The sequence below is a fragment of the Gymnoscopelus braueri genome, assembly GCF_963280865.1.
Source record: "Gymnoscopelus braueri genome assembly, chromosome: 5".
NCBI lineage: Eukaryota > Metazoa > Chordata > Actinopteri > Myctophiformes > Myctophidae > Gymnoscopelus > Gymnoscopelus braueri.
Window position 1 is genome coordinate 58,090,142 of NC_137606.1, and position 27,046 is coordinate 58,117,187.

At 41.1% G+C, this 27,046-nt stretch overlaps 1 protein-coding gene across 3 annotated transcripts in view; it reads right to left on the reverse strand.

Annotated features, from left to right (window-relative positions):
* The window catches only part of LOC308086050 (unconventional myosin-Ic-like), a 118,351-nt gene that overhangs the window by 52,833 nt on the left and 38,472 nt on the right, over positions 1-27,046 (reverse strand). For all 3 annotated transcript variants that reach the window (XM_080429381.1, XM_080429380.1, XM_080429382.1), the window contains exons 2-3: positions 10,369-10,524; positions 7,194-7,309 (exon numbers count right to left, since the gene is read on the reverse strand). In XM_080429381.1, the coding sequence (XP_080285507.1) occupies positions 7,194-7,309; positions 10,369-10,524 (272 nt within the window). The remainder of the gene's footprint in view (positions 1-7,193; positions 7,310-10,368; positions 10,525-27,046) is intronic.

The following is a 27,046-nucleotide window of genomic DNA, read 5'->3' on the forward strand; positions in this document are numbered from 1 at the left end:
TACTAGTTATAATGAGTTATACAAGTTATAATACTAGTTAAACTAGTTATAATGAGTTATACTAGTTATAATACTAGTTAAACTAGTTATAATGAGTTATACTAGTTATAATACTAGTTAAACTAGTTATAATGAGTTATACTAGTTATAATGAGTTATCTGACACCGCATAGCTGTAGAGGTAGTTATACTAGTTATAATGAGTTATACTAGTTATAATACTAGTTAAACTAGTTATAATGAGTTATACTAGTTATAATACTAGTTAAACTAGTTATAATGAGTTATACTAGTTATAATGAGTTATCTGACACCGCATAGCTGTAGAGGTAGTTATACTAGTTATAATGAGTTATACTAGTTATAATGAGTTATACTAGTTATAATACTAGTTAAACTAGTTATAATGAGTTATACTAGTTATAATACTAGTTAAACTAGTTATAATGAGTTATACTAGTTATAATGAGTTATCTGACACCGCATAGCTGTAGAGAGGTAGTTATACTAGTTATAATACTAGTTATACTAGTTATAATACTAGTTATACTAGTTATAATGAGTTATACTAGTTATAATGAGTTATCTGACACCGCATAGCTGTAGAGAGGTAGTTATACTAGTTATAATACTAGTTATACTAGTTATAATGGGTTATACTAGTTATAATGAGTTATACTAGTTATAATGAGTTATCTGACACCGCATAGCTGTAGAGAGGTAGTTATACTAGTTATTATACTAGTTATAATGAGTTATAATGAGTTATACTAGTTATAATGAGTTATACTATTTATAATGAGTTATACTAGTTATAATGAGTTATACTAGTTATAATGAGTTATCTGACACCGCATAGCTGTAAAGAGGCAGACCGAAGTGGTTGGTCAGGGGTGTAAGCATCGACCATAGCCCGGAGGTAAGAAGGAGCTGTTCCTTTCACTGCCCTATAGGCTAGCACCAGGGTTTTAAACTGGATGCGAGCCGCTAAGGGGAGCCAGTGTAGAAAACGGAGACGGGTAGTATTATACTAGTTATGCTAGTTATAATGAGTTATCTGACACTGCATAGCTGGAAGAGAGGTTATACTAGTTAAATTAGTTATAATGTGACTGGCGTCTCAGCAGGTGTGTGCTGGCAGGTCGCTCAAAACGAGTGATTACCAACAGAAGCATATTGGGGGATTTTGGCAAATATATTGGAGGCGCAACCCACACGTTTAGCTGTGTTGCTCATTCCACGAATGCCCGATCCTTACAAGCTGTACCTCGTTGTAAAGGTGACTAATCAACCATAAAAATGATATAAAACACAATACCAATTGGTATTATTAAAGGGGAGAAATAATCGACCGAAGTTACGTTTCCGAACGTTTTGTGGGCAGTTTGTAAAGTTAGAAGCAATACAGGACGAGAGGTAGGTTAGCCTAAGAGGCACAGTGGGCTTAGAGATCTAACTATGACCAGCTAGTGTTGAGATCTAATAGCAGAGATCTAACTATGACCAGTTAGTGTTGAGATCTAATAGTAGAGATCTAACTATGACCAGTTAGTGTTGAGATCTAATAGCAGAGATCTAACTATGACCAGTTAGTGTTGAGATCTAATAGTAGAGATCTAACTATGACCAGTTAGTGTTGAGATCTAATAGTAGAGATCTAACTATGACCAGTTAGTGTTGAGATCTAATAGTAGAGATCTAACTATGACCAGTTAGTGTTGAGATCTAATAGTAGAGATCTAACTATGACCAGTTCAGAAGAGAGAGAGAGAATTGAGGGATTTCGCTTCCTGGAAGTTGTTGGAAAAGTAACGTTGGTAAAGTCTTACACGACACAATAACAGAACATACTGCACTGTACGGATCCCAGGACCATCCTGTTATGAATCATACTTTCATCATGGAACACTGGCTAGTGGAGGAGTGTTACATTCATAATGGAACACTGGCTAGTGGAGGAGTGTTACATTCATAATGGAACACTGGCTAGTGGAGGAGTGTTACATTCATAATGGAACACAAGTAGAGCTATGTTAATGGAAAGTCAGATTCATATTGGAACAGTGTCCTAATGGAAGTATGTCAGCTTCATATTGGAACAGTGTGCCGTCATCATTTATCAACTCATGTGTTGTTTCAGCCAGCAGAACACACAGCTATGTGAAGCACGTGTGCGTGCGTGCGTGTAGGGGTCAGGTTAAGGTCAGGGGGAAGCCCTCTATCTTCTAAGGAGGAATCCTCTGTTTCTCTCTCTCTCTCTCTTCTCTCTCTCTCTCCTCTCTCCTCTCTCTCTCTCTCTCTCTCTCTCTCTCTCTCTCTCTCTCATCTCTTCTCTCTCTCTCTCTCTCTCTCTCTCTCTCTCTCTCTCTCTCTCTCCTCTCTCTCTCTCTCCTCTCTCTCTCTCTCTCTCTCTCTCTCTCTCTCTCTCTCTCTCTCTCTCTACTCAGACAGAGAGAAAACATGTGGCCGTGCGAGCATACGCTCCAGTAGAGAGAGAGACAGACACACAGACAGACAGACAGACAGAAGGAGTGACACAGAGCGAGAGAGAGAAAGAGGATAGAAAGAGAGAGAGAGGCAAACAGCGAGAGAGACAGACAGAAAGAGAGAGAGACAGACACAGACAGAGAGAGAGCAGAAGAGTCAAACAGAAGCTCTACATCCCATAATGCTCTTATTGTTTCCATGGTGATGATGATGACATCATCGTTTCCATGGTGATGACATCCAGGGTGTGCCGTGAGGGAATTCCCTGTTTGTTGTCACGGCAACGCCTTCAACAAAACTGTCTGTCTGTCTGTTGCCTGTCTGCCTGTCTGCTGTCACAGACACACACGCTAAAAACATGTGAGACACGCAGGCTTTCTGCTTAACAGCAGTAACACAGGCAGCCTCATGGAAAGATGCCACGTTTGTCCCTTCAAGATAAGGCCCCGTGGTGCAACAGGGCAAATGGAAGCTGGTGGCGCACACACAGCAGGCGTGTGCTGGCAGGTCGCTCAAAACCAGAGTGATTAACTAATTACCAACAGAAGCATATTTGGGTTTTTTGTTTGGAGGCGTTACCCACACGTTTAGCTGTGTTGATCATTCCACCAATGGCCGATCCTTACGTCACTGTCGTAACATGTTGGTGTCCTCACACAAGTATAGTGTGTGTGTGTGTGTGTGTGTGTGTGTGTCAGGGTTTCCGTTAGCCGGTATTTACCGGCCATTGACCGGTTAAAATATTGATTGGCCGGTATTTAAAAACACTGCCGGCCACCGTGGCCGGCTGGTAAAGTGTTAAACATATATATATAAATAGTGGATTTATATTAAAATTATTATTTGGATAATAAATAAAGTAGTAGCCTAACACATTTTATATGAAGACAACCATATAACATTGAAATCATATAGAGCATTATGTTGAACGCAAATGCTCCATTTGCGTTTGCAGCGGAGCGCCGAATCTGCGCCCCGCGGTAAACACACACACAAAAACACACACACAACACAGCCAGAGTGACAGACACACTCAAGCATGGCGGCGCCGAAAAAGCAGACATCCCTCACCAAATTCTTTAAAACCTCCACTAATAAAACAAACGAAGAGCAGGCCCATGAAGAGGAAAGGGTAGAAGAACATGAAGAAGACGTTGATATTAGTGATACAGGGCCAGCTAAAAAGAAACAGAAAACTAATCGATCTTTCAGGGACGAGTGGTTGGAAATATACTCATGGCTGACACGAGACACAGTTGACGGTGTAGACAAAATGTACTGCACATTCTGCCAGAAAGCAGGAAAGGTGAATGGATTTACAAAAGGTTCAACCAACATTAAAAGGGGAGCGATAAATGAACACAGCAAATGCAGCGATCACATGGCAGCAGTGAGTTTGAGGCTGCAACAACATGCTATGAAAGAGCACTGTGATAAAGCCAAGAAGTCATCCTCAGATCAACTCATATCACAGCTCAAAGTTGTGTTCCATTTGGCTAAAAATGACATTGCTTGTCATCAATTCCGTGGAATGACAGAGTTGCTAAAATCGCTGAAAGCCCCCGACTTTCAAAACGACACAAGCCTGTATAAACACAGTGACTCTGTCAGTGATATGGAGAAAGCCTTGGAACAAACCCTACTGGACGAGCTTGATGAGAAACTGCAAGCAAGTGATTTTCTGGGCATCATCATTGACGAGGGTGCACATAACTTTTTAGGTCTAGTACTCAGAAGAGCACCTGGAGATGTGACTTGGTGCGCACCAAATAAATGGTCCCGTGCCGTTTTGTCAACGGGGGGGGGGGGGTTGGGGGGGATATTCAGCACGGTGGCCCACCGGACCGTTTTGTCAACGGGGGGGGGGGCGTGCTGCGCGAGAAAAAAGGACGCTCTGCTTCCAAATTCCGCCGATTTTCGCCGTTTCTTTTTTCTCACGCCGTTTGGTGAAGCCCCCAAGGTTGGTGCCCTGTGCTGCGCTGCTTTTATCCGCCAGATTGGCTGCTGGCTGTGTGCACACAGCGAGGGCAATGCGAGGCGATGCGAGACACTCACACAATCACGTGCAGCATGCGTACTCTCCTCCTGCAATGGCTGTACATGGGGCCGACGCGTGATTTAGCGTGATTGTGTGAGTGTGGCTTCAGGAAGTAAATTCCTAGCCTCGATCTCCAGGCTTTTATTTTTTAGTTTTGCTAAAAAATAAAAGCTTGGAAATTCCTGTCCCAGCTGTTGGTACGCAAAAGCGCCTCGCGTCTTCTGATGTGCCGCGCATTATTTATTGTGGGTGCGCATGTGCACCTGCGCACCAGTTATGTGCACCCCTGATCATTGATGAAACTGTAAACATAACAGTAACAAAGAAACTGATTATTTACGTCAAGATTGAACGAGACGGGAGGCCCGAAACGTGTTTCCTTGGCAACTATGATATACAGGATGGGACAGCGCAGTGTGTCTTTGACAAAGTGGTGGAAGCGCTGCAGGAGCGAGGTGTCCCCATCACTCGTGTGACGAGTCTGGGATCAGACGGGGCTAGTGTGATGACTGGGAAGCGTGGTGGAGTTGTTGCGCTGCTGAAAAAGAAAAGTCCCTTCTCCATTCAAGTTCACTGCGTAGTAGCTCACCGTTGTGCACTGGCTGCGGCAGACGCATGCAAAGCGGTGGAGAAGGTCGCTAACTACAAACGCACTGTGAACTCGGTTTATTCATTTTATAAGCACTCCGCCAGCAGAACAAACCGACTCCGTCAACTTAGTGCCAACTTAAGCGACGAGGACATGACAAGTTTAAAACACCACTGTGCAGTCCGCTGGTTGTCACTGGACAGGGCAGTTAATGCCATAAAAAAGAACTGGCCTGCGCTGGTGATGGAACTAACTGAAGAGGCAGATGGGGGAAATCCACAAGCCCGTGGGATACAGAATCAAATCCAGTCATATCACTTCATTGCAATGACCCACATGTTATGTGACGTGCTCCCAGTCATGACAAAGCTGAATTTGGTCTTTCAAAAAGAAGATGTGAATTTAGCCACCATCAGACCAATGGTACAAGCCTCCATAGCAGCACTAACACAGCTAAAAGAGAGCCCGGGCCAAGAAGAACAGATGTTTAATGAAGGTGCTTCTGATGGTGTCTTCAAGGATATTAAACTCACACAGACAGATCAGAAGTTCACTCGCGGATTTGACTCTGTCAGAGAGAAGTACATTCAGCACCTGAGCGATGCTTTGAAGGAACGATTCCCCGAAAACGACCTGGATATCATCAACTGCTTTGATGTCTTGTTAAATCCTACCAGATACCCGCGCAGCAGCCAGGGTCATTATTTGCATTTGGTGTGCATTTAAAAGCGTATAATTGTGCCCAACAGGCTTCAGCCTATCGCACTCGTCAGTCAGGCTATTCTCCTAAAAAATAGTTCATGTTCAATTTCAAGTTCTAGTGCATGATATAGAAGGCAATGAATGCGCTAAAAGCCATTGGCTAATTGAGAAAAAAACATCTTTACAGAGTTTCAAGACTATGCAGAGCCAGCCATCGATCAGCTCCTGGAGCACTATGGAGAAGAGACTCAGTGCATACGGTGGATTAGGGTTCACCACAGGCTGCCAGGCGCTTATCAAGGACCTGGGCGACATGTACCCCGATTGGGCTAAACTCGCAAAGATTGCATGCACCATCCCTGTGTCAAGCGTTCCAGCGGAAAGGGGATTTTCCCTACAGAATAGGATAAAAACGCTGATGAGAAGCCGGCTTCTTGAAGAAAAGGTGACTCGTTTGATGCGTATTTCTAGCTGCACTAAAGACTTGGAAACGTTCAACTTCGCAAAGGCAGCAGCGCATTGCACAGCCGCAAAATCACGTCGTCAAATAGGCCTATATAGAGCAGCACCACGCACCAGTGGCTAAACAATTTGAAAACAGCAACAGACGCACTGTATTTATTTTCTGTTATATTTGCTTAATAAAATGTAAAGGTGCAATAGCCTACTTTGTTTTAGTTAAATATGCCTATTGCCTATCAATCTAGGCCTGCTAAAGACCGCATTAATTGTTTTTTTGTTTTTTTTAGTTGTTATTGTTTTATCCATTTAATCTCAGTCTAATTTTGGCAATAGCCTACTTTGTTTCAGTTAATGCCTATCAATCTAGGCCTGCTAAAGGCCGCATTAATTAAGGCTCGTCTTTTCTTTATTTTTTAAAACTGACTATTGTTTTATCCATTTAATCTCAGTCTAATTTTGGCTATTTTAGCCCTGCAATAAGACTGCTATTTTTGTTTGCTATTATTCTGGCAGCAGATGCAGCTCATTTCATTCATAGGACCGACTCCGTCTAATTAATAGTTTGAGGCAACAAAGTATTCTGTAATTTCATTTTGTAGCCCACAATAAAATATTCAGTTTACAACACTGCATTTGGCTTTATTTTTTAAACATGTAGTTTTGCAAACAAACATAATAGTAATGTCACAAGTGTTAAATAATGTTATTTAATATGTGGCCGGTAAAATTGTGTGTTGGCCGGTATTTTGGAACGCTGCCGGCCAAGATGGCCGACGGGGAAAATGGAAACCCTGGTGTGTGTGTGTGTGTGTGGTGTGTGTGGTGTGTGGTGTGTGGTGTGTGGGGTGTGGGGTGTGTGGTGTGTGGTGTGTGGTGTGTGTGTGTGTGTGTGTGTGTGTGTGTGTGTGTACTTACATGTGTGGTGAGACCTCGTAGAAGTTAACCCCTCGGTATCTCTCCATGTGGTTCTTGGTATAAATCTCCAGATCCTTGTAAGGGTTAACAGAGACCAGCACCGACCCTATGTATGTCTGGAATAATAATATGAATATTAATAATAAAACAACTTTATAAGGGTTTACTCCACTGCCGGCCCCCACCTTCACTTAATGTGGCCCCCACCTTCACTTAATGAGGCCCCCACCTTCACTTAATGAGGCCCACAGGTTAATATCAGAATAGTGATTATATTATTGATTTCAGCTGTTATGATTCTAAACATGCAAACATGACTTCAGTCTATATTAGTAGCTTAATGACTATTATTAACATTCTATTGTCTGTTTTATGTCCAATGTATTTGTATTTAAGTTCATAAAGTTAATATAAGTATAACTAAATGCGTTTGAAATTAAACTAGAAAAAGTGCTCCTCGGAGCATCACAATAACCTACCTGACCTGAGCCAGGTCAGGTAGGTTATTGTGGCCTCTTGGTGGCGCTATAATAGGCCAATGTGAAAAGGGTGCCATTTCTTCCTCGGCCTAGTGTTCATGATTTGAGACATTTTGTTCAAAACGGACCAATCCTGCAAACTTTGGAAGCCAACCATAGCCAATTAGGATGGAATATGAAATATCGGACGGATGCGTCTTGATCACATGACTATAGAGATACTGTGTACCGATTTGCATGATGTAGGAGTAATATCCAAAAAATGGGTTTTGCACAAATCGGCCTCCTGGTGGCGCTATAACAGGCCCATGTGAAAGATTTGGGGCAGAGGTTCTGAATTGGCATCCAGGGAGTGTGTGTGCACAGTTTCGCAGCGATCAAGCCAACGGTGCCGGAGATTAGCTGGTAACACACGGACACACGGACGGGGGGCAAAACATACTGTCTCGCCATGCCTTTCGGCCTGGCGGAGACAATAAAAATGTAACTTTTCAGGATTCCAATAAAAAAAAAATAGCAAAAAATAAAAAATCAGGACTCCTATTAAAAAATAGCAAAAATAACAGATCTACAAGCTCAAAACGCGTCACAGTGCGACGCGTTTTGAGCTTGTAGATCGGCTATTATTGCTATTTTTGTGTGTGACATAGAATGTCTGCCCGACAGTATATGCAATGTGTCCCTCTGGAGTGAGAGTGTAAATATAGTGGCCCTCTACATCATCAAAGTCGCATCGCCCCTGTGTTAAGAGGGTAGCATGGGTCCACCCGGAACACAAGACCTGAACCCAGAACCCAACCACGGCCAAAATATCCACGTGTCCCTCAGGCACGGGTCAGATAGGGATCGGACATAGCTGAGTGGTTAGTGAGCCTGCCTAGGGAGCCAGAGGTCCTGGTTGCCCCAGGTACGATTCCAGGCCAGGCCAGCATATGTGTCGATGAAATGAAATTTGTCCCTGAGCAAGACTCTTAACCCCTAATTGCTCACAGGCCCTCATTGGAAACAAGACCGTAAGGACTTTCATGAACGTCCTGTTAAAAGGAATTATCCTTATCCTTATCCTAGATCAGTTCCGACTGCCACGGTTCTCGTCGGATAATTTGAAATGCATGGACCCGAGAGGACCCGACGACCAGCTTTTTATTATAATTTATACATTCTTACATTATACACTCTTTAACCTTCGGTTTTAACTCACTGAGTGCCATTGACGTGTTTCACGTGTTTTACCGCAATGGCGTTGGGTGCCAATGACGTGGTTTGACGTGTTTTTGAAAAAATATTTGTTTGTTGAAAGAAAAAACGTTCAGAACCCAAGATATCATCATTTGAAGATTTGCTGCTCCATTCACTTCTTGTTTAACTTATTACAAAGGCTGTATCTCGTCTCCTGAGCACTTTTTTTTTACTATGTATTTTTGGCTGGCAAAATGTTTAAAATAGCAAATCTACAAGCTCACAACGCGTCGCGTCGCTTTTGGAAAAAAAACTTTCAGAATCTAAGATATCATCATTTGAAGATTTGCTGCTCCATTCACTTCTTGTTTAACTTATTACTGAAAAAGGCTGTATCTCGTCTCCTGAGCACTTTTTTTTTACTATGTATTTTTGGCTGGCACAGTTCGCAATTCTTTTTTTATTTCATTGGCACTGAATGAGTTAAAATGAGACGTATGTGTCTCCTAAATCCATGCGTGTTGATTTTGACAGCAGATTTTAGTCATATTTTAGTCATTCTGAAATGTTTTAGTTTTTGTCTAGTTTTAGTTGACTAAATATCATAAGATTATAGCGGACTGAATCTACAGTTGATTTAGTCGACTAAAATGTATTTTTGGTGGTGCCTTGATGACGTCATAATGGCTGATTTAACACTTGGTTGCATGCTGAAAATAGCCGATCTACAAGCTCACAACGCGTCGCAGCGCGACGCGTTGTGAGCTTGTAGATCTGCTATTTTCAGAGCGCAACACCCGAGCACAACCAAACATAAAACGTCTTGTCTTTTAGTTCTACTGGAACATTTTAGTTTAGTTTTTATTTGTTGACGAAATTGTCAATATATTTAGTCTCATCAGTGAAAAAAGGTAGTCGACCTACATTTTTTCGTCACAATTTTAGTCGACGAAATCAACACTGATGGACACATGGACGCACAGGGGCGAAGACAACCGTCGGCTGGCGTAATAATATTAAAGACGGGGTGCCGTGATTTTCAGTGATTCCCCCCCCCCCCCTAAAACATAATCATCAGGTATTATGGTTATACTAGCACACTTTCTTTTCAAAAAAGTGTAGAGAAATTGTTAAAATTATGTTTTTATGTGGACACGCCTCCAGTTCATTAAGTATACCTGGTTCTCACCTTAGCACCTCCTCCACCACCTTAGCACCACCCACCTGTCCTAGTCCCTCCTCCTCCTCCTCATGCCCACACCTGTTGTGTTATGATAATGAGGGGGAGGGTATAATTTTACTATGTCACTAAAGCGCTGTTTCTCTATTGGCACGTTTGACCCTCAAGGTTTCAGCCTCCAGGTAGAAACTCAAAATAATCAGAGAAGACATAAAACACCATAAAAACACCACCAGGGGGCTTAATGAAGTTCTATCAACCTCATAGACACATGAGAAACAGACAAAAGTGCAAAACCATGGCACCACCTCTTTAATGATCATGATACTTGACTCACATAGATGAGGTTCTCTTTGAAGCGCTTGCGGAGGTTCTCTATGAACGCGGCCTCGCTGGTGAAGTTCTCCAACAGGACAAAGTCCTGCACCCCCACCCGGTCTCTGGCCGTAAGAGCAGACTCCATCATCTGACCAACCCCGTTGCTGGACACCACCTAGAGGACAGACAGAGAGAGGACATCCATACTGTTAGAAATACATACATTATAGATGGTACGTAGGTTGGTCTTGGGGGGTTTTGAGGAGGTTAGTGTTTGAAGAGCTGAGGTTGAGAGCAGTGGTGGAAAGTAACTAAGTACATTTACTTAAGTACTGTACTTAAGTCAAGTTTTGAGGTATTTGTACTTTACTTGAGTATTTCCAATTTCCAATACTTTTACTCCACTACATCTCAGAGGCAAATACTGTACTCTTACTCCACTACAATTATTTGAAAACTTTAGTTACTAGTTACTTTTCAGATATAAACTATGATATAATGAAACATACATTAACCACTTTAGCCTTATTTCATACATAGGCTGTTTGAAAATAGCAGATCTACAAGCTCACAACGCGTCGCAATGCGACGCGTTGTGAGCTTGTAGATCTGATATTTTCAAACATTTTAGTAATTTTACTTTAGCTACTTTAAGTACATTTTGATGCCAATAATTTTGTACTTTTACTCAAGTACATTTTTTTATTCTGGACTTTTACTTGTAACGGAGTATTTCTATATTGCAGTATTGGTACTTTTACTTGAGTAAAGAATTTGAGTACTTTTTCCACCACTGGTTGAGAGTGGAGGGTTGTTGTGGGGAGACTAGTTCCTTGTGGTAGGAAGGAGCGTTGCCGTGGAGACACTGATGAGTCAACAGGGAGATGTTGTATTCAGATTCACTTGATTGTCACTTGGATGCACTGTTGACGTAGTTATGTAACAGTATGTTTGCTTTTTCAATACATAGAAGTGCTGGTGTTGATGACTTTATTTGATCTGTTTTAAGTTTGTACCACACACACACACACACACACACACACACACACACACACACACACACACACACACACAGAGTCCGGGAGGAGACAGGAAGCCAGTGGAGTGAACAGAGGATGGGCTTTTGCATAGTAGTGTATATCTGTCTGTCATTAAATGTTTCTATGAATTGAGTACAAAGGACCCCAATGGAAACAAGCCATAGGCTTTCTTGGGTTTTAAATCCTTCTAACAGACCTTGTATTGAACTGTACTTTCCTGTGCTTGTCTTTGCAAACCAAAACAAACAAAGTATTCAATCAATCAAGGGTGTGAGGTGTTTCAACTCTCATCAGGATCCTAGCAGATCTATTCTGGATCTACTGGAGCCTCTTATCTTGGTAGGGATCTCCATGATAAATTAGACCGTTATGTAATAATGGTGTCCCATAAGCCCCACACACACACACACACACACACACACACACACACACACACACACACACACACACACACACACACACACACACACACACACACACACACACACACACACACACACACACACACACACACACACACACACACACACACACACACACACACACACACACACACACGAATAGAAAGTAGCATCAGAGTGCGGAGGCAGGGAGGAGAGCAGAGGAAAGTTGTCAATTAAATGACATAAATAAAGACATTATGTCCTCCATACTGTTATAAATAAAGACTTAGACATTATGTCCTCCATACTGTCATAAATAACACATTTTAAATAAAGAGTGCAAGCTTGCTGGATTAGTCCAGTCTTATCAACACTACACTGGCTACCTGTATCTTTTAGAATCGGTTTTAAAGCACTTTTATTTGTTTACAAAGCACTAAATAACTTATCACCTTTTATACATCAAGGAGTCTATAACATTTTATGTTCCAACCAGAACACTCAGGTCCTCCTCCGCTCTCCTACTAGAGGTTCCTGATGCTTCTCATAAAAACACTGAGGCTGCTTTCTGGGTCTATGGCCCTACGTTGTGGAATACACTATCACTAGAGCTTAAAAAGACAAGCTCTGTCATCTTTTTAATATGGCATTTATTTAAATTCATCTTGTGTTCACGTGTTGTTTTTATTACTTTTATTTTGTATTGCTATTTCTATTTTTGATTGTGTATAAATCTGCCCTATGTTTACTTGATTTTTAGTTTAACTAGATTGTTTAGTTATGTTTCTGTTTGCCAATTCTTTTTCTGGCATTCTACTGTTTATTGTCTTGATGTGAAGCACTTTGGGTTGCAATTTTGTATGAAAGGTGCTATACAAATAAAGTTATTATTATTATTATTATTATGAGTCAACAGAGATATCTTGTACTGGGTCCTGAAGAGACAGGAAGCCAGTGGAGAGAACAGAGGATGGGTGTGTGAGGTGTTTGTGTTCACACACTCTCATCAGGATCCTAGCAGATCTGTTCTGGATCTACTGGAGCCTCTGAAGGCTCTTGCTAAGGATCCCCATGAGAAGTAGACATGATACGATGATATAATAATGATGTCATAAAGGTGACAGAACTTTCTTTTTGCACGAGTGTGATGTGAATAAAGGTCAACGAGGTCATGGAGCACTTCCTGTTCCATGAGCTCCACTAACATCCTGGAAGACTTGGAACGTGCGTGTGCGCACACACACGCGCACACGCACGCACACACACGCGCGCACACACACACACACACACACACACACACACACACACACACACACACACACACACCGTAATAAAGAAAGGCTCAAAACCCATGAGTTCCTGTTTGAAGTGCAACACAAACACAGCAAATATGAAACCTTAGACAACATTAACCATGGTCCATTTGGTTCTATTTATACTCTCAGAGTTACAGACCTGTAAGGGTCCATTTGGTTCTATCTACCCATGAAATATATTTAAATCTCTCTCAGCTAAGGGGTCCCTGCTTCACCTGTCTCTCAGCTAAGGGGTCCCTGCTTCATCTCTCTCTCAGCTAAGGGGTCCCTGCTTCATCTCTCTCTCAGCTAAGGGGTCCCTGCTTCATCTCTCTCTCAGCTAAGGGGTCCCTGCTTCATCTCTCTCTCAGTTAAGAGGTCCCTGCTTCATCTCTCTCTCAGCTAAGGGGTCCCTGCTTCATCTCTCTCTCAGCTAAGGGGTCCCTGCTTCATCTCTCTCTCTGCTAAGGGGTCCCTGCTTCATCTCTTTGTCAGCTACTTGTAAATAAAAGTATCAGTACCACAATGTAGAAATACTTGGCATCAAAATGTACTTAAAAAAAGTACCAAAAGTAGAAAGTACTCATTATGCAGAATGTCCCATCTCACAGGTTTCAAATGATCACAACGCATCGCGTCGCTGACTCCTCACAGTGGAGTCAGTTCTGCTCTGTGAGCTTGTAGATCTGCTATTTTAAAATAGCCAAAGTTTAAATATGGCTGAAGTGATTAATGTATGTTTTGTAATAATAATCAAAATCTACAAAGTAACTAAAAGTATAGAAAATTGGACATACTCGAGTAAAAAATACCTCACAATAGTAATTAAGTACTGTACTTGAGTACTAAATGTACTTAGTTACTTTACAGCACCGCTAATCTGACTGCAAACACAAAGTCCAAAAGCAGAAAAAAAGAGTTATCTGTTGATCTAAAGTCCAACTGGTCACACCCAGGATATACATTACATCACACTGTACATACAGTATGATATTAATACATATATATATAAATCAAACTTACATCCTTCAGATTGTTGATACTCTGACCCATGGACACATTACCCAGAATGCCGTGGTCTGAGATGGTGGCCTGGGTTTTACGCATCAGATCACGAAGGTTCCCCAAATCCATGATTATGACCCTTAAGTTCTCTGTGTGTTATGACCGTCTGACACAGAGAACAGCTACTATATGAAGACTTAGAGCACACACACAGTACACACACACACACACACACACACACACACACACACACACACACACACACACACACACACACACACACACACACACACACACACACACACACACACACACACACACACACACACACACACACACACACACACAGAGAAGAGCAGGTGCAAGGTGTTATGTTGTTATGCTGCCATTAACTACTTCCCTAAGGAAGAGAGAGAAGGTAGAGAGAGCTACACTATTAATTAGAGAGAGCTACACTATTGAGGAGAGAGAGAGAGAGAGAGAGACAGACAGACAGACAGACAGACAGACAGACAGACAGACAGTACTGCTGTATGGAGCTGAGGGACATGGACCCTCACAGAACAACAGGAAAGGGTCTCTGGAGTTGTGTCTCTCGTGTTATTAAAGTAGTTTGACAGGTAGAGGAAGGAAGCAATGTAGAAGAGAGAGAGGAGGGGAGGAGAGATTCCATTCCTGTTCCATCATCTAATTGTGTTTATTAACAATCCTCCTAAACATTCCACACCCAAACTCCCTGGACATAATGCCACACAACACAACTCAACGCAACTCAACGCAACGCAACTCAACGCAACTCAACGCAACGCAACGCAACGCAACGCAACTCAACGCAACTCAACGCAACGCAACTCAACGCAATTCTGCCCGGTTCTCCTCAGTGTCTGAAGCAGACGTTGACCATCACCATGTGCACGGAACACCGATGCCCGTTTTTCACTTTCCCCAAAACGTCAGCTGTTTATTAGCATTTTCGTGTTCGCTGGCCCCCCGGGTTGCCAAATCATGTGCGTGAAACAAGCGCCCGCGTTGCCACGTCCGCGAAACAAGCGGACCATGACGCACGTTTGGGTTCTCATGTCCCCCGACGGGTATGGTCTAGTACAGTATCATTTGATGAGGGGCTTTTATAATTAAGTATAGTTTCATTTATGCCACCCTGTATGTACCAGGGAGGAGCCAGTCATAATGGTGCCACCCTGTTCATATATAAGGAGCAGTTCAAGGTTCAGTGTATGCCTCCTTTAAGAGATATTACACAGAGGTGTGTGCTTCGTTATGGTGAGAACTCCTCTGCCTCTGTCATGACAACATCACTGTCATGACAACATCACTGTCCTGACAACATCACTGTCCTGACAACATCTCTGTCCTGACAACATCACTGTCATGACAACATCACTGTCCTGACAACATCACTGTCCTGACAACATCACTGTCATGACAACATCACTGTCATGACAACATCACTGTCATGACAACATCACTGTCCTGACAACATCTCTGTCCTGACAACATCACTGTCATGACAACATCACTGTCCTGACAACATCTCTGTCCTGACAACATCACTGTCCTGACAACATCACTGTCATGACAACATCACTGTCATGACAACATCACTGTCATCTCTGTCCTGACAACATCACTGTCCTGACAACATCACTGTCCTGACAACATCACTGTCATGACAACATCACTGTCATGACAACATCACTGTCATGACAACATCACTGTCCTGACAACATCACTGTCATGACAACATCACTGTCATGACAACATCACTGTCATGACAACATCACTGTCATGACAACATCACTGTCATGACAACATCACTGTCCTGACAACATCTCTGTCCTGACAACATCACTGTCATGACAACATCACTGTCCTGACAACATCTCTGTCCTGACAACATCACTGTCATGACAACATCACTGTCATGACAACATCACTGTCATGACAACATCACTGTCATCTCTGTCCTGACAACATCACTGTCATGACAACATCACTGTCATGACAACATCACTGTCATGACAACATCACTGTCATGACAACATCACTGTCATGACAACATCTCTGTCCTGACAACATCACTGTCATGACAACATCTCTGTCCTGACAACATCACTGTCCTGACAACATCACTGTCATGACAACATCACTGTCATGACAACATCACTGTCATCTCTGTCCTGACAACATCTCTGTCATGACAACATCACTGTCATGACAACATCACTGTCCTGACAACATCTCTGTCCTGACAACATCACTGTCATGACAACATCACTGTCATGACAACATCACTGTCATGACAACATCACTGTCACATCACTGTCCTGACAACATCACTGTCATGACAACATCACTGTCATGACAACATCACTGTCCTGACAACATCTCTGTCCTGACAACATCACTGTCCTGACAACATCTCTGTCCTGACAACATCTCTGTCATGACAACATCACTGTCATGACAACATCACTGTCATGACAATATCACTGTCATGACAACATCACTGTCCTGACAACATCTCTGTCCTGACAACATCTCTGTCCTGACAACATCTCTGTCCTGACAACATCACTGTCATGACAACATCACTGTCATGACAACATCACTGTCCTGACAACATCTCTGTCCTGACAACATCACTGTCATGACAACATCACTGTCATGACAATATCACTGTCATGACAACATCACTGTCCTGACAACATCACTGTCCTGACAACATCTCTGTCCTGACAACATCACTGTCATGACAACATCTCTGTCCTGACAACATCTCTGTCATGACAACATCTCTGTCATGACAACATCACTGTCCTGACAACATCACTGTCATGACAACATCTCTGTCATGACAACATCACTGTCATGACAACATCACTGTCCTGACAACATCTCTGTCCTGACAACATCTCTGTCATGACAACATCTCTGTCATGACAACATCACTGTCATGACAACATCACTGTCATGACAACATCACTGTCATGACAACATCTCTGTCCTGACAACATCACTGTCATGACAACATCACTGTCCTGACAACATCTCTGTCATGACAACATCACTGTCATGACAACATCTCTGTCATGACAACATCACTGTCATGACAACATCACTGTCATGACAACATCACTGTCATGACAACATCACTGTCATGACAACATCACTGTCCTGACAACATCACTGTCCTGACAACATCACTGTCCTGACAACATCACTGTCCTGACAACATCACTGTCATGACAACATCACTGTCATGACAACATCACTGTCCTGACAACATCACTGTCCTGACAACATCACTGTCCTGACAACATCACTGTCATGACAACATCACTGTCATGACAACATCACTGTCATGACAACATCACTGTCATGACAACATCACTGTCCTGACAACATCACTGTCCTGACAACATCACTGTCATGACAACATCACTGTCATGACAACATCACTGTCATGACAACATCACTGTCATGACAACATCACTGTCCTGACAACATCACTGTCCTGACAACATCACTGTCCTGACAACATCACTGTCATGACAACATCTCTGTCATGACAACATCTCTGTCATGACAACATCTCTGTCCTGACAACATCACTGTCATGACAACATCACTGTCATGACAACATCACTGTCATGACAACATCACTGTCATGACAACATCACTGTCATGACAACATCACTGTCATGACAACATCACTGTCATGACAACATCACTGTCATGACAACATCTCTGTCATGACAACATCTCTGTCATGACAACATCACTGTCCTGACAACATCACTGTCCTGACAACATCACTGTCATGACAACATCACTGTCATGACAACATCTCTGTCATGACAACATCTCTGTCATGACAACATCACTGTCATGACAACATCACTGTCATGACAACATCACTGTCATGACAACATCTCTGTCATGACAACATCACTGTCATGACAACATCACTGTCATGACAACATCACTGTCATGACAACATCACTGTCATGACAACATCACTGTCATGACAACATCTCTGTCATGACAACATCACTGTCATGACAACATCACTGTCATGACAACATCACTGTCATGACAACATCACTGTCATGACAACATCTCTGTCATGACAATATCTCTGTCATGACAACATCACTGTCCTGACAACATCACTGTCATGACAACATCACTGTCATGACAACATCACTGTCATGACAACATCACTGTCATGACAACATCACTGTCCTGACAACATCACTGTCATGACAACATCACTGTCATGACAACATCACTGTCATGACAACATCACTGTCATGACAACATCTCTGTCCTGACAACATCACTGTCCTGACAACATCACTGTCATGACAACATCACTGTCCTGACAACATCTCTGTCCTGACAACATCACTGTCATGACAACATCACTGTCATGACAACATCTCTGTCATGACAACATCACTGTCATGACAACATCACTGTCATGACAACATCACTGTCATGACAACATCACTGTCATGACAACATCTCTGTCCTGACAACATCTCTGTCCTGACAACATCACTGTCATGACAACATCTCTGTCATGACAACATCACTGTCCTGACAACATCTCTGTCCTGACAACATCACTGTCATGACAACATCTCTGTCATGACAACATCACTGTCCTGACAACATCTCTGTCATGACAACATCACTGTCATGACAACATCACTGTCATGACAACATCACTGTCATGACAACATCACTGTCATGACAACATCACTGTCATGACAACATCACTGTCATGACAACATCACTGTCATGACAACATCACTGTCATGACAACATCTCTGTCCTGACAACATCACTGTCATGACAACATCACTGTCATGACAACATCACTGTCATGACAATAATCACAGCAAAGCCACCCTGCAGTGTAATATTGTGATTATACAACCAGGTACCATCTAAATAAAACACATATAACTATGTATTAATATTGTGGGACATTTCTCTCTGATAGTGTTATCTCTGTTATCCTGGAAATACATGATGGGGTCTGAGAGACAGACAGGCAGGCAGACAGACAGACAGACAGACAGACAGACAGACAGACAGACAGACAGACAGACAGACAGACAGACAGACAGACAGACCAGTGGTTCTCAACCAGGTAGGGTGACCATATTCTGAATTCCCAAAAAGAGGACACCTCACGTTCCAGTGCGCGCGAAGCGCAAGTTTTTTTCTGGTTTGTTACATTTTTTTTTTTTTTTTCCGGTTAATTCGGTTCCAAAAAGTTTTTTCAATGAATGACAGGTAGCACGATGTACGTGCTGTCCAGTGTGTGTGTGTGTGTGTGTCTCGTTGACACGTGTGCTGGAGCCTGTCAGCAGTGTTGCCAAGTCTCGTGAGAGAAATAAGTGTTTATCTCTAAAAACAAGCCAGAAAAAAACAAGCCAAATCTTGTCCAGAAGTTGCAGTAAATAAGCGGACATGGCAACACTTAGGATCCTGGCGTCTGAGAGGTTGCTCAGCAGCTAGGCTCATTTACTCACGACACGACCAATGAGAGTTAGCGCTTTCATTGTTGCTAAGATACGTCCCCCCTACTGATACACAGATACAGTACACGTTACCCAAACGCTCAAAACCCCGGACATTTGAAGGATTTTATAAAACCCCCCCGGACAGGCCTGACAGCCCCCCAAAAGAGGACATGTCCGGGTAACACAGGACGTATGGTCACCCTACAACCAGGGGGTCCCTACATGATTTGGTGGGGGTCCCAACTCCCCAGATAACAGTAAAGTTACAATAAAAAAAAAAATTATACCTTAAAAAAAAATAGAAAGGAAAAACCATTACTGCATCAAATTAATCAACAAACTATACTATAAAAACTGGTCAAACATTGGACAAAATTGTCAAATATTATGAGAAAATAGCAGATCTACAAGCTCACACAGAGAAACAAACCCTCAATCTCACTGTAACTAAGATATTCCATAGAAATGTATTTAAAAGAGTAATGCCAGATTTAGCTCTATGACTTACTGATGTAAACTGCTAGCCTAGCCACTTAGCCGTCTGACCAGCACAGCTGATGTTAATAGAGTGATTAGATGTGATGATGATGTCATCATGATCCTTTGACCTACAGAGCCTCGTTCAACCAATCAGAGTGCTTGCTCCGTTTATCTCACGAACAGCAGGGTTAAAGGTCAAGGCGTCTATCTCTCTCTCTCTGTGTGTGTGTGTGTGTGTGTGTGTGTGTGTGTGTGTGTGTGTGTGTGTGTGTGTGTGTGTGTGTGTGTGTGTGGCATCGGCAACCTTTTTGACATGAAGTGCCATTTTCTTTATAGTCAGTGTGCCGCGACAATATTACGTTTAATCATGACACCACATCAAGATGGAATCTTTACCGATTGATTTCCTATAAACATAACGTTCTCCTTTATAAATATTGTCTTTCACATCAGCATGTAATACATCTATAATGATCATTAGACTCATCTATTCCCAGACCAGCAGCATGTCATGTCATTTGTAAACAGATGTGAGGGGAATTAATTTAATCAACAACATCTTTTTAGTATTTAATTTAATAGGAAAAGTCCTCCTCATCAAAAGCCTGTGTTATAGTGCTTTGGATGAAAGCATTGTATAAAATACAGCATTTAGGACTTTATACAGATCATAATCTAAGAGACAATGTGTGTGTGTTCATCTCCTATTGTCTAGATGTTTGATGAAATGTGACCCTTGACCTTACGTCTGATCAACACCAGAGTGTGTGCGTGTGCGTGTGTGTGTGTGTGTGTGTGTGTGTGTGTGTGTGTGTGTGTGTGTGTGTGTGTGTAGATCATTGACCTGCCTGCTCAGGATGTTGATGACTTTATGATGTGTTGTGACTCAAAGCTCATATCAGACACACTGTTAATCTTAAGTACATTATATATATATAAGGAAGTCGTTTTTAGTTTTTCCCTTAAAGGAATAGTTCACTGAAAAAGTGTTTTTACAATTCTTTGGCTATGCAAAAAATAGCAGATCTACAAGCCCATAGCACAGCACAGAGTGCCGCGCTATGGGCTTGTAGAACGTTTTGGCAAATGTTTGGATTTCTTTCTTTTTTTTTAAACAGGGGTTTGTAACTCAATGATTTGTTTCTGGGAGGATCCCTGGAACTAAAGATTTTACAAATGTTCGCTGCAAAACATATATTCCAAGATTTGCAAAACAAAAAAAATGTTTAAAAAAATTGTAGATCTGCTATATTTTTTTTTAATCGTGAAAAAAAAATCTTTAAATATTTATATATTTTTTAAAGCGAACATTTATGTTGTTCCAGGAATCCCCCAGAAGCAAAGGTTTGAGTTACAAATGTTCACTTTAAAACTATATATATATATATTCAAAGATTTGCACAAATTTTCACGATTAAAAACAAATATGGCACATCAGAACAGCAGAAAGTCCGGAAAACCAGTCTAAAATGAAAATATATTAAGAGATGTTGATCTGTGCCATGCTGTTCTGTGCCATGCTGTTCTGTGCCATGCTGTTCTGTGCCATGTTGTGTCATGCTGTGCTGTGCCATGCCATGCTGTGCCATGCTGTGCTGTGCAGGGCTAAAGCTGCAGTGGAAAAGCGTGTTATAAATGTCTCTCTCTGGACGGTGTCATTAAACATCCTCACTGTCACAGCCTAAGAATCCCACCCTGCTACATAACACACACATGTGACTGATGCACACGCACACACACACACACACAGGTGATACATGTGATTACAAACAGTTTCGACAACAAATAGTTTTGAAACTTCCGCTGCGTCCTTATTTGCCCTTTAAGCGTGCACACACGCACACACACACACACACACACACACACACACACACACACACACACACCACTGCATGTATGCAGGAACGCAAGATGGATAGATGGTAGAGAGAGAACTCTGTCTCTATGTCTCTCTCTCTGAATATAGAGCGAGTATGTCTCTCTCTCACTCTCTCCCTCTCTCTCAACAGAGGAAACAGTCGCAGTGTTGGGTGACCCACACACACACACACGCACACACACACACACACACGCATACACACACGTGCACAAACATCTGGTTTCAACCACCCCTAGAGAAGAAAAAAAAGACGAGATGAGAAAAATGTGTGTGTGTGTGTGTGTGTGTGTGTGTGTGTGTGTGTGTGTGTGTGTGTGTGTGTGTGTGTGTGTGTGTGTGTGTGTGTGTGTGGTGTGAAGCAGCAGCATTTCATTCAGATGTGAAAAATATTAATAGAATTTAATTTAGCGGAGTGATTCCTGTCTGTCTGCCTGCCTGTCTCTCACACACACACACACATCAAAGGCCTCAGCAGTGTTGTTAACAGTAATAACAGGTGACACTACACACAAGTTCAACTACACACTGTGTGTAACACCACAACTACACACTGTGTGTGTGTGTGTGTGTGTGTGTGTGTGTGTGTGTGTGTGTGTGTGTGTGTGTGTGTGTGTGTGTGTGTGTGTGTGTGTGTGTGTGTGTGTGTGTGTGTGTGCGCGACGCGTGTGCGTGCGTGTGTGTGCGCGTGTAGCACTACAACTACACACCGTCTAGTGACTTTCCACTGGAGCCACACTATCAGGGCTGCTTGTAGATCTGATATCTTCAGCAAAGAGGGTTTGGTGTGTAGAGGGGAAAAAAAAGTACAGAGGCCAAAGGTCAAGTGTACTAAGTGTTGAGGGTTTAAATGATCTGATCATTATAACACACATTAACATTAGAGTCCTCAACGGGCCTGAACATTAAGGCCCCGCCCCTAACTGGGCCCAGTCTTAACCCATTAAGACCTGGAACACATCTGCGTCACTTTTTCCATTTGAGCTAAAAAAGCTCTAGTTAGACAGTGGATGCCGTCGTGCGTCTGGCTGGGATCAGCCGTGGGAAAGTTGATGAGTTGTGAGAATCCTGTCGTCTCCTCATAGAGCTATTCAGTTCAAAGTGGTAACGTTTTAACGTGTCCCCCTCATAGAGTTAAAAATAGGTTCACCTTTATGATTAACGTCGTGTTTCACCTGGATGCCACAGTTGCAGTAAAGCCTACAGCTGTTGTGAAGAGTATTTACGCATCTATTTTGGATGTTTCATCTTCAACCTGCACTGTTGTTAAAGGGATTGTAGGCGATTCAGAGATAAACAAAGAAAACAACTCCAGCAGTTCGTTTCCCCGACCACCAGGGGGTGACGCAGGGAGGACTTCCATAGAGTTAAGGGGACTTCTAAACGGGCCATGCCGAATATAGGTTACTTTATTCGGATACAATTCGCGGAACTGCCCGCCCCTGCCGGTTCTCTGAAATTTTATTTTTAAATAGGCTCTTTCATGACAAATTGACCACATATATGAAGTTAAACAACTAAATTCTATCCAAACGCTGTCTGAAAAGTAAATTATGTGCCTCAAAAACGAAGTTTGAGAGCGTTTTCAAACCGAAAGTAAAAAGTTCACACGGACACGGACGCGCACGGATGCGCACGTTAATTTACGGCCCGAGACATAACATAAACAGTAGGGAAATACGGATTTCAGAAAGAGGACTGTGTTTCAATGCAGGAAAACACCCCAGCATCATTATATAGTGGCTGATAGAGGGGAAAAAATGCAAAATATATATATATAGATATTTTTCTAATTTAGGCTTAACTCTATAACTGCCAAAGACGTTTATAAACGTCTTTGAGAAATTAGCTGTTGCCTGCCAAAGACGTTTAAAAACGTCTTGGAAAAAAAAAAAAAAAAAAAAAATTCTAAAAAGATTCTCTAATTATTTAGTATTGACACCTTTTCGATATTCCAAACGAATAAGGAGATAACAATTTCCAAAGATTTGCTGCTCCATCCACTTCAATGTTAAAATTGAAACGGACAAACAATTCACAATGTTTTTTGGTTTGAAACCACTGGTTTTGAGCTATTTTCAAACATCAAACAACACATGACAACAAGGTCAAATTGACCTCGTTGACATTTGTGAAACCACACCTGAATCTCATCTGTGATTAGAAATTTTCTGGGGATCAATCATACTTGAGAAAAATATTTTGTGGCTATGCGAAAAGGTACCAAAATCGGTCAAAACCCTGGCAGAGGCTACAGACTGTTCTGAAAAAACTCTGGCAGGGTAAGAGTTAATGTTGCCAACAATCCCTTTAAACTGTAGGGCAACTTGCCAACTTTACTCACAAGTGCCCTTGTAGTAGCCTAGTGTCTGTGACATATTCACTTCACTTCACTTCACTTTGCAAGTTTTTATTTTTGGTCATTTGTACACTATGCAAACAGTATGCTCTATTTTCTTAAAACAACAGCAGCAATAATACATGACATAGTTGTGACCAAAAAAAGGTATAGGCTGAAGCTACATAGCTTATATTGCCTACCCTTTCAACATAAAATACATCCATGACAATCAAAGAAAAACAATGTAATTCTCACAAAAGTTAAATTAGAAGGAGAAGAAAAAAAGAATACCGAGAAAAACAGGACAAAGATTTTGGCTTCATAATACAATGCATGTTCACACATATGGTTATACATGTGAATACATGATTTGTTATTTTTACTTTCTTTTTTGTATTTATTTTTGTATCTTTTTTTGTTTTATTCTCTGTTTTATTTCTATTATTATACAGTATCATTATATAACAATCAAAATAATACATGATCACAATAGCTCTTTATACTTATTTATAATATTTGTTTTAAACATTTTTTTAAAGACAAAGATCGATCTACACCTCCTCAATTCATTATCGCAACAGCTCCACAAACTTACTCCTTTTACTGATACACAGTGTTGTTTAGTATTGGTTCTTGCCCATGTTGCTTCAAACATACCAGTGTTTCTGAGTTCATAATGGGTGTTTTTGGTCTCGAACAGCCTCTGAAGACAGTCTGGAAGTAAGTTATTGTAAGCTTTGAACATAATTAACAGGGTTTGGAGAACAACCATATCCCAAAATTTTAACGTGTGTAGATTTATGAATAAGGCGTTGGTAGGCTCACGGTACTCTGTCCTCTTAATTATTCGTATAACTCTTTTCTGTAGGATAAAAATTGGTTTAACGTTGGTTTTGTAAGTATTTCCCCATACCTCCACACAGTATGTCATGTAAGGAACTATAAGGGAACAATACAGTAAGTATAATGAGTTTTGGTTTAACATTTCTTTTGATCTATATAATATAGCAATGGTTTTTGACATTTTCCTTTTGACATGATTTATATGAGATTTCCAACTTAGTTTATGATCAATTAACACACCAAGAAATTTATATTCATAAACTCTTTCTATAGTAATATCATTAATCCTCAATGTGACTTCATTTTCGATTTTTTTGTTTCCAAATATCATAAGTTTTGTTTTACTTACATTCAAGGATAACTTGTTTATATCAAACCAGGTTTTTAGTATGTTTAGTTCCCTTTCCATCGTCTTCAGAAGCTCTTCCAGATTTTTCCCCTGGCAGAATAAATTTGTGTCATCCGCGAACAGAACATAATTCAGAAGGTTTGACACATTACAAATATCATTAATAAATAAAATGAAGAGTTTGGGACCCAAAACGGATCCTTGTGGAACTCCGCATTTTACTTTCTGCATATTAGATTTATCATTATTGATTTGTACATATTGGTGTCTATCTACAAGGTAGCTTTTTAACCATGAATGTGCAACCCCTCTAATACCATAATGTTCTAATTTCATAAGTAATAGTTCATGGTCAATTGTGTCAAAAGCTTTCTTAAGGTCAATAAACACCCCTGCTGTGAATTCCTTGTTGTCAATGGCAGTGGAAATCTGCTCTGTAAGATTCAACACTGCCATTGAGGTGGACCGATTTTCTCTGAAGCCGTACTGCTGTTCACACAAGAGGTTATGTTTCTCAATAAAATTATCTAGTCGGTGCACAAATAATTTTTCTAAGATTTTTGAAAACTGCGGAAGCAGGGAAATGGGTCTGTAGTTCGTAAATAAGTGTCTATCTCCATTTTTAAAAATTGGAATAACTTTGGCTGTTTTCATGCTATTGGGGAATATACCTGTTTGGAAGGATTGATTACATATGAAGGTCAGTGGTTTCACAATACATTGTATGATATCTTTTACAAATGTCATGTCAATACCCATCCAATCTTTGGACTTTTTGTTTTTAAATTTTTTCACAATGTCAAGTATTTCTTTTTCCTCTACACTCCTAATGAAAATGGAGTGGAGATTGTTCTGCATAGTATCTCCAATTTTCAAATTTCCAGTCCCATTTCTCTGCTCCGCAATTTCATTTGCTAAATTTTTACCAACATTTACAAAATAGTCATTGAATTCATTTACTATATCTATATTTTTATTTATAATTATATTTTGATCTTTAACAAAATAGTTAGGTATCTCTACTTTACTAGCACCATTTCTTATTATGTTGTTTAGTACTTTCCATATACCCTGGGTGTTACTCTTATTTTGCTCCAATAATTTATGGTAATAATCCTTTTTATTTAATCTCATAATACTTGTTAATTTATTTTTATATATTTTATATTTATTTTCAGCTTCCTTGGTTCTTAATTTTAGAAATCTTCTATATAGAACATTTTTCTTTTTGCATGCACTTTCTATACCTATTGTAATCCATGGTTTGTCCACATGGTGGTGCTTTCTAGTCTGTTTTCTTAATGGGCAGTGTTTATCATAGGACATCATCACTGTGGACAGAAATACTTCATAAGCTTGGTTTGGATCACTGGTGGCATACACCTCATTCCAGTTTTGATTAATCAGGTCCAACTCAAGGGCTGCAATGGCTTCCGGCGTTCTATATCTAATAAAATGATAAATGTCTGTATTTTTTTCCCTCTTTGTCTTAAGGACATTCTGGAATACAGCAAATACAGGAAGGTG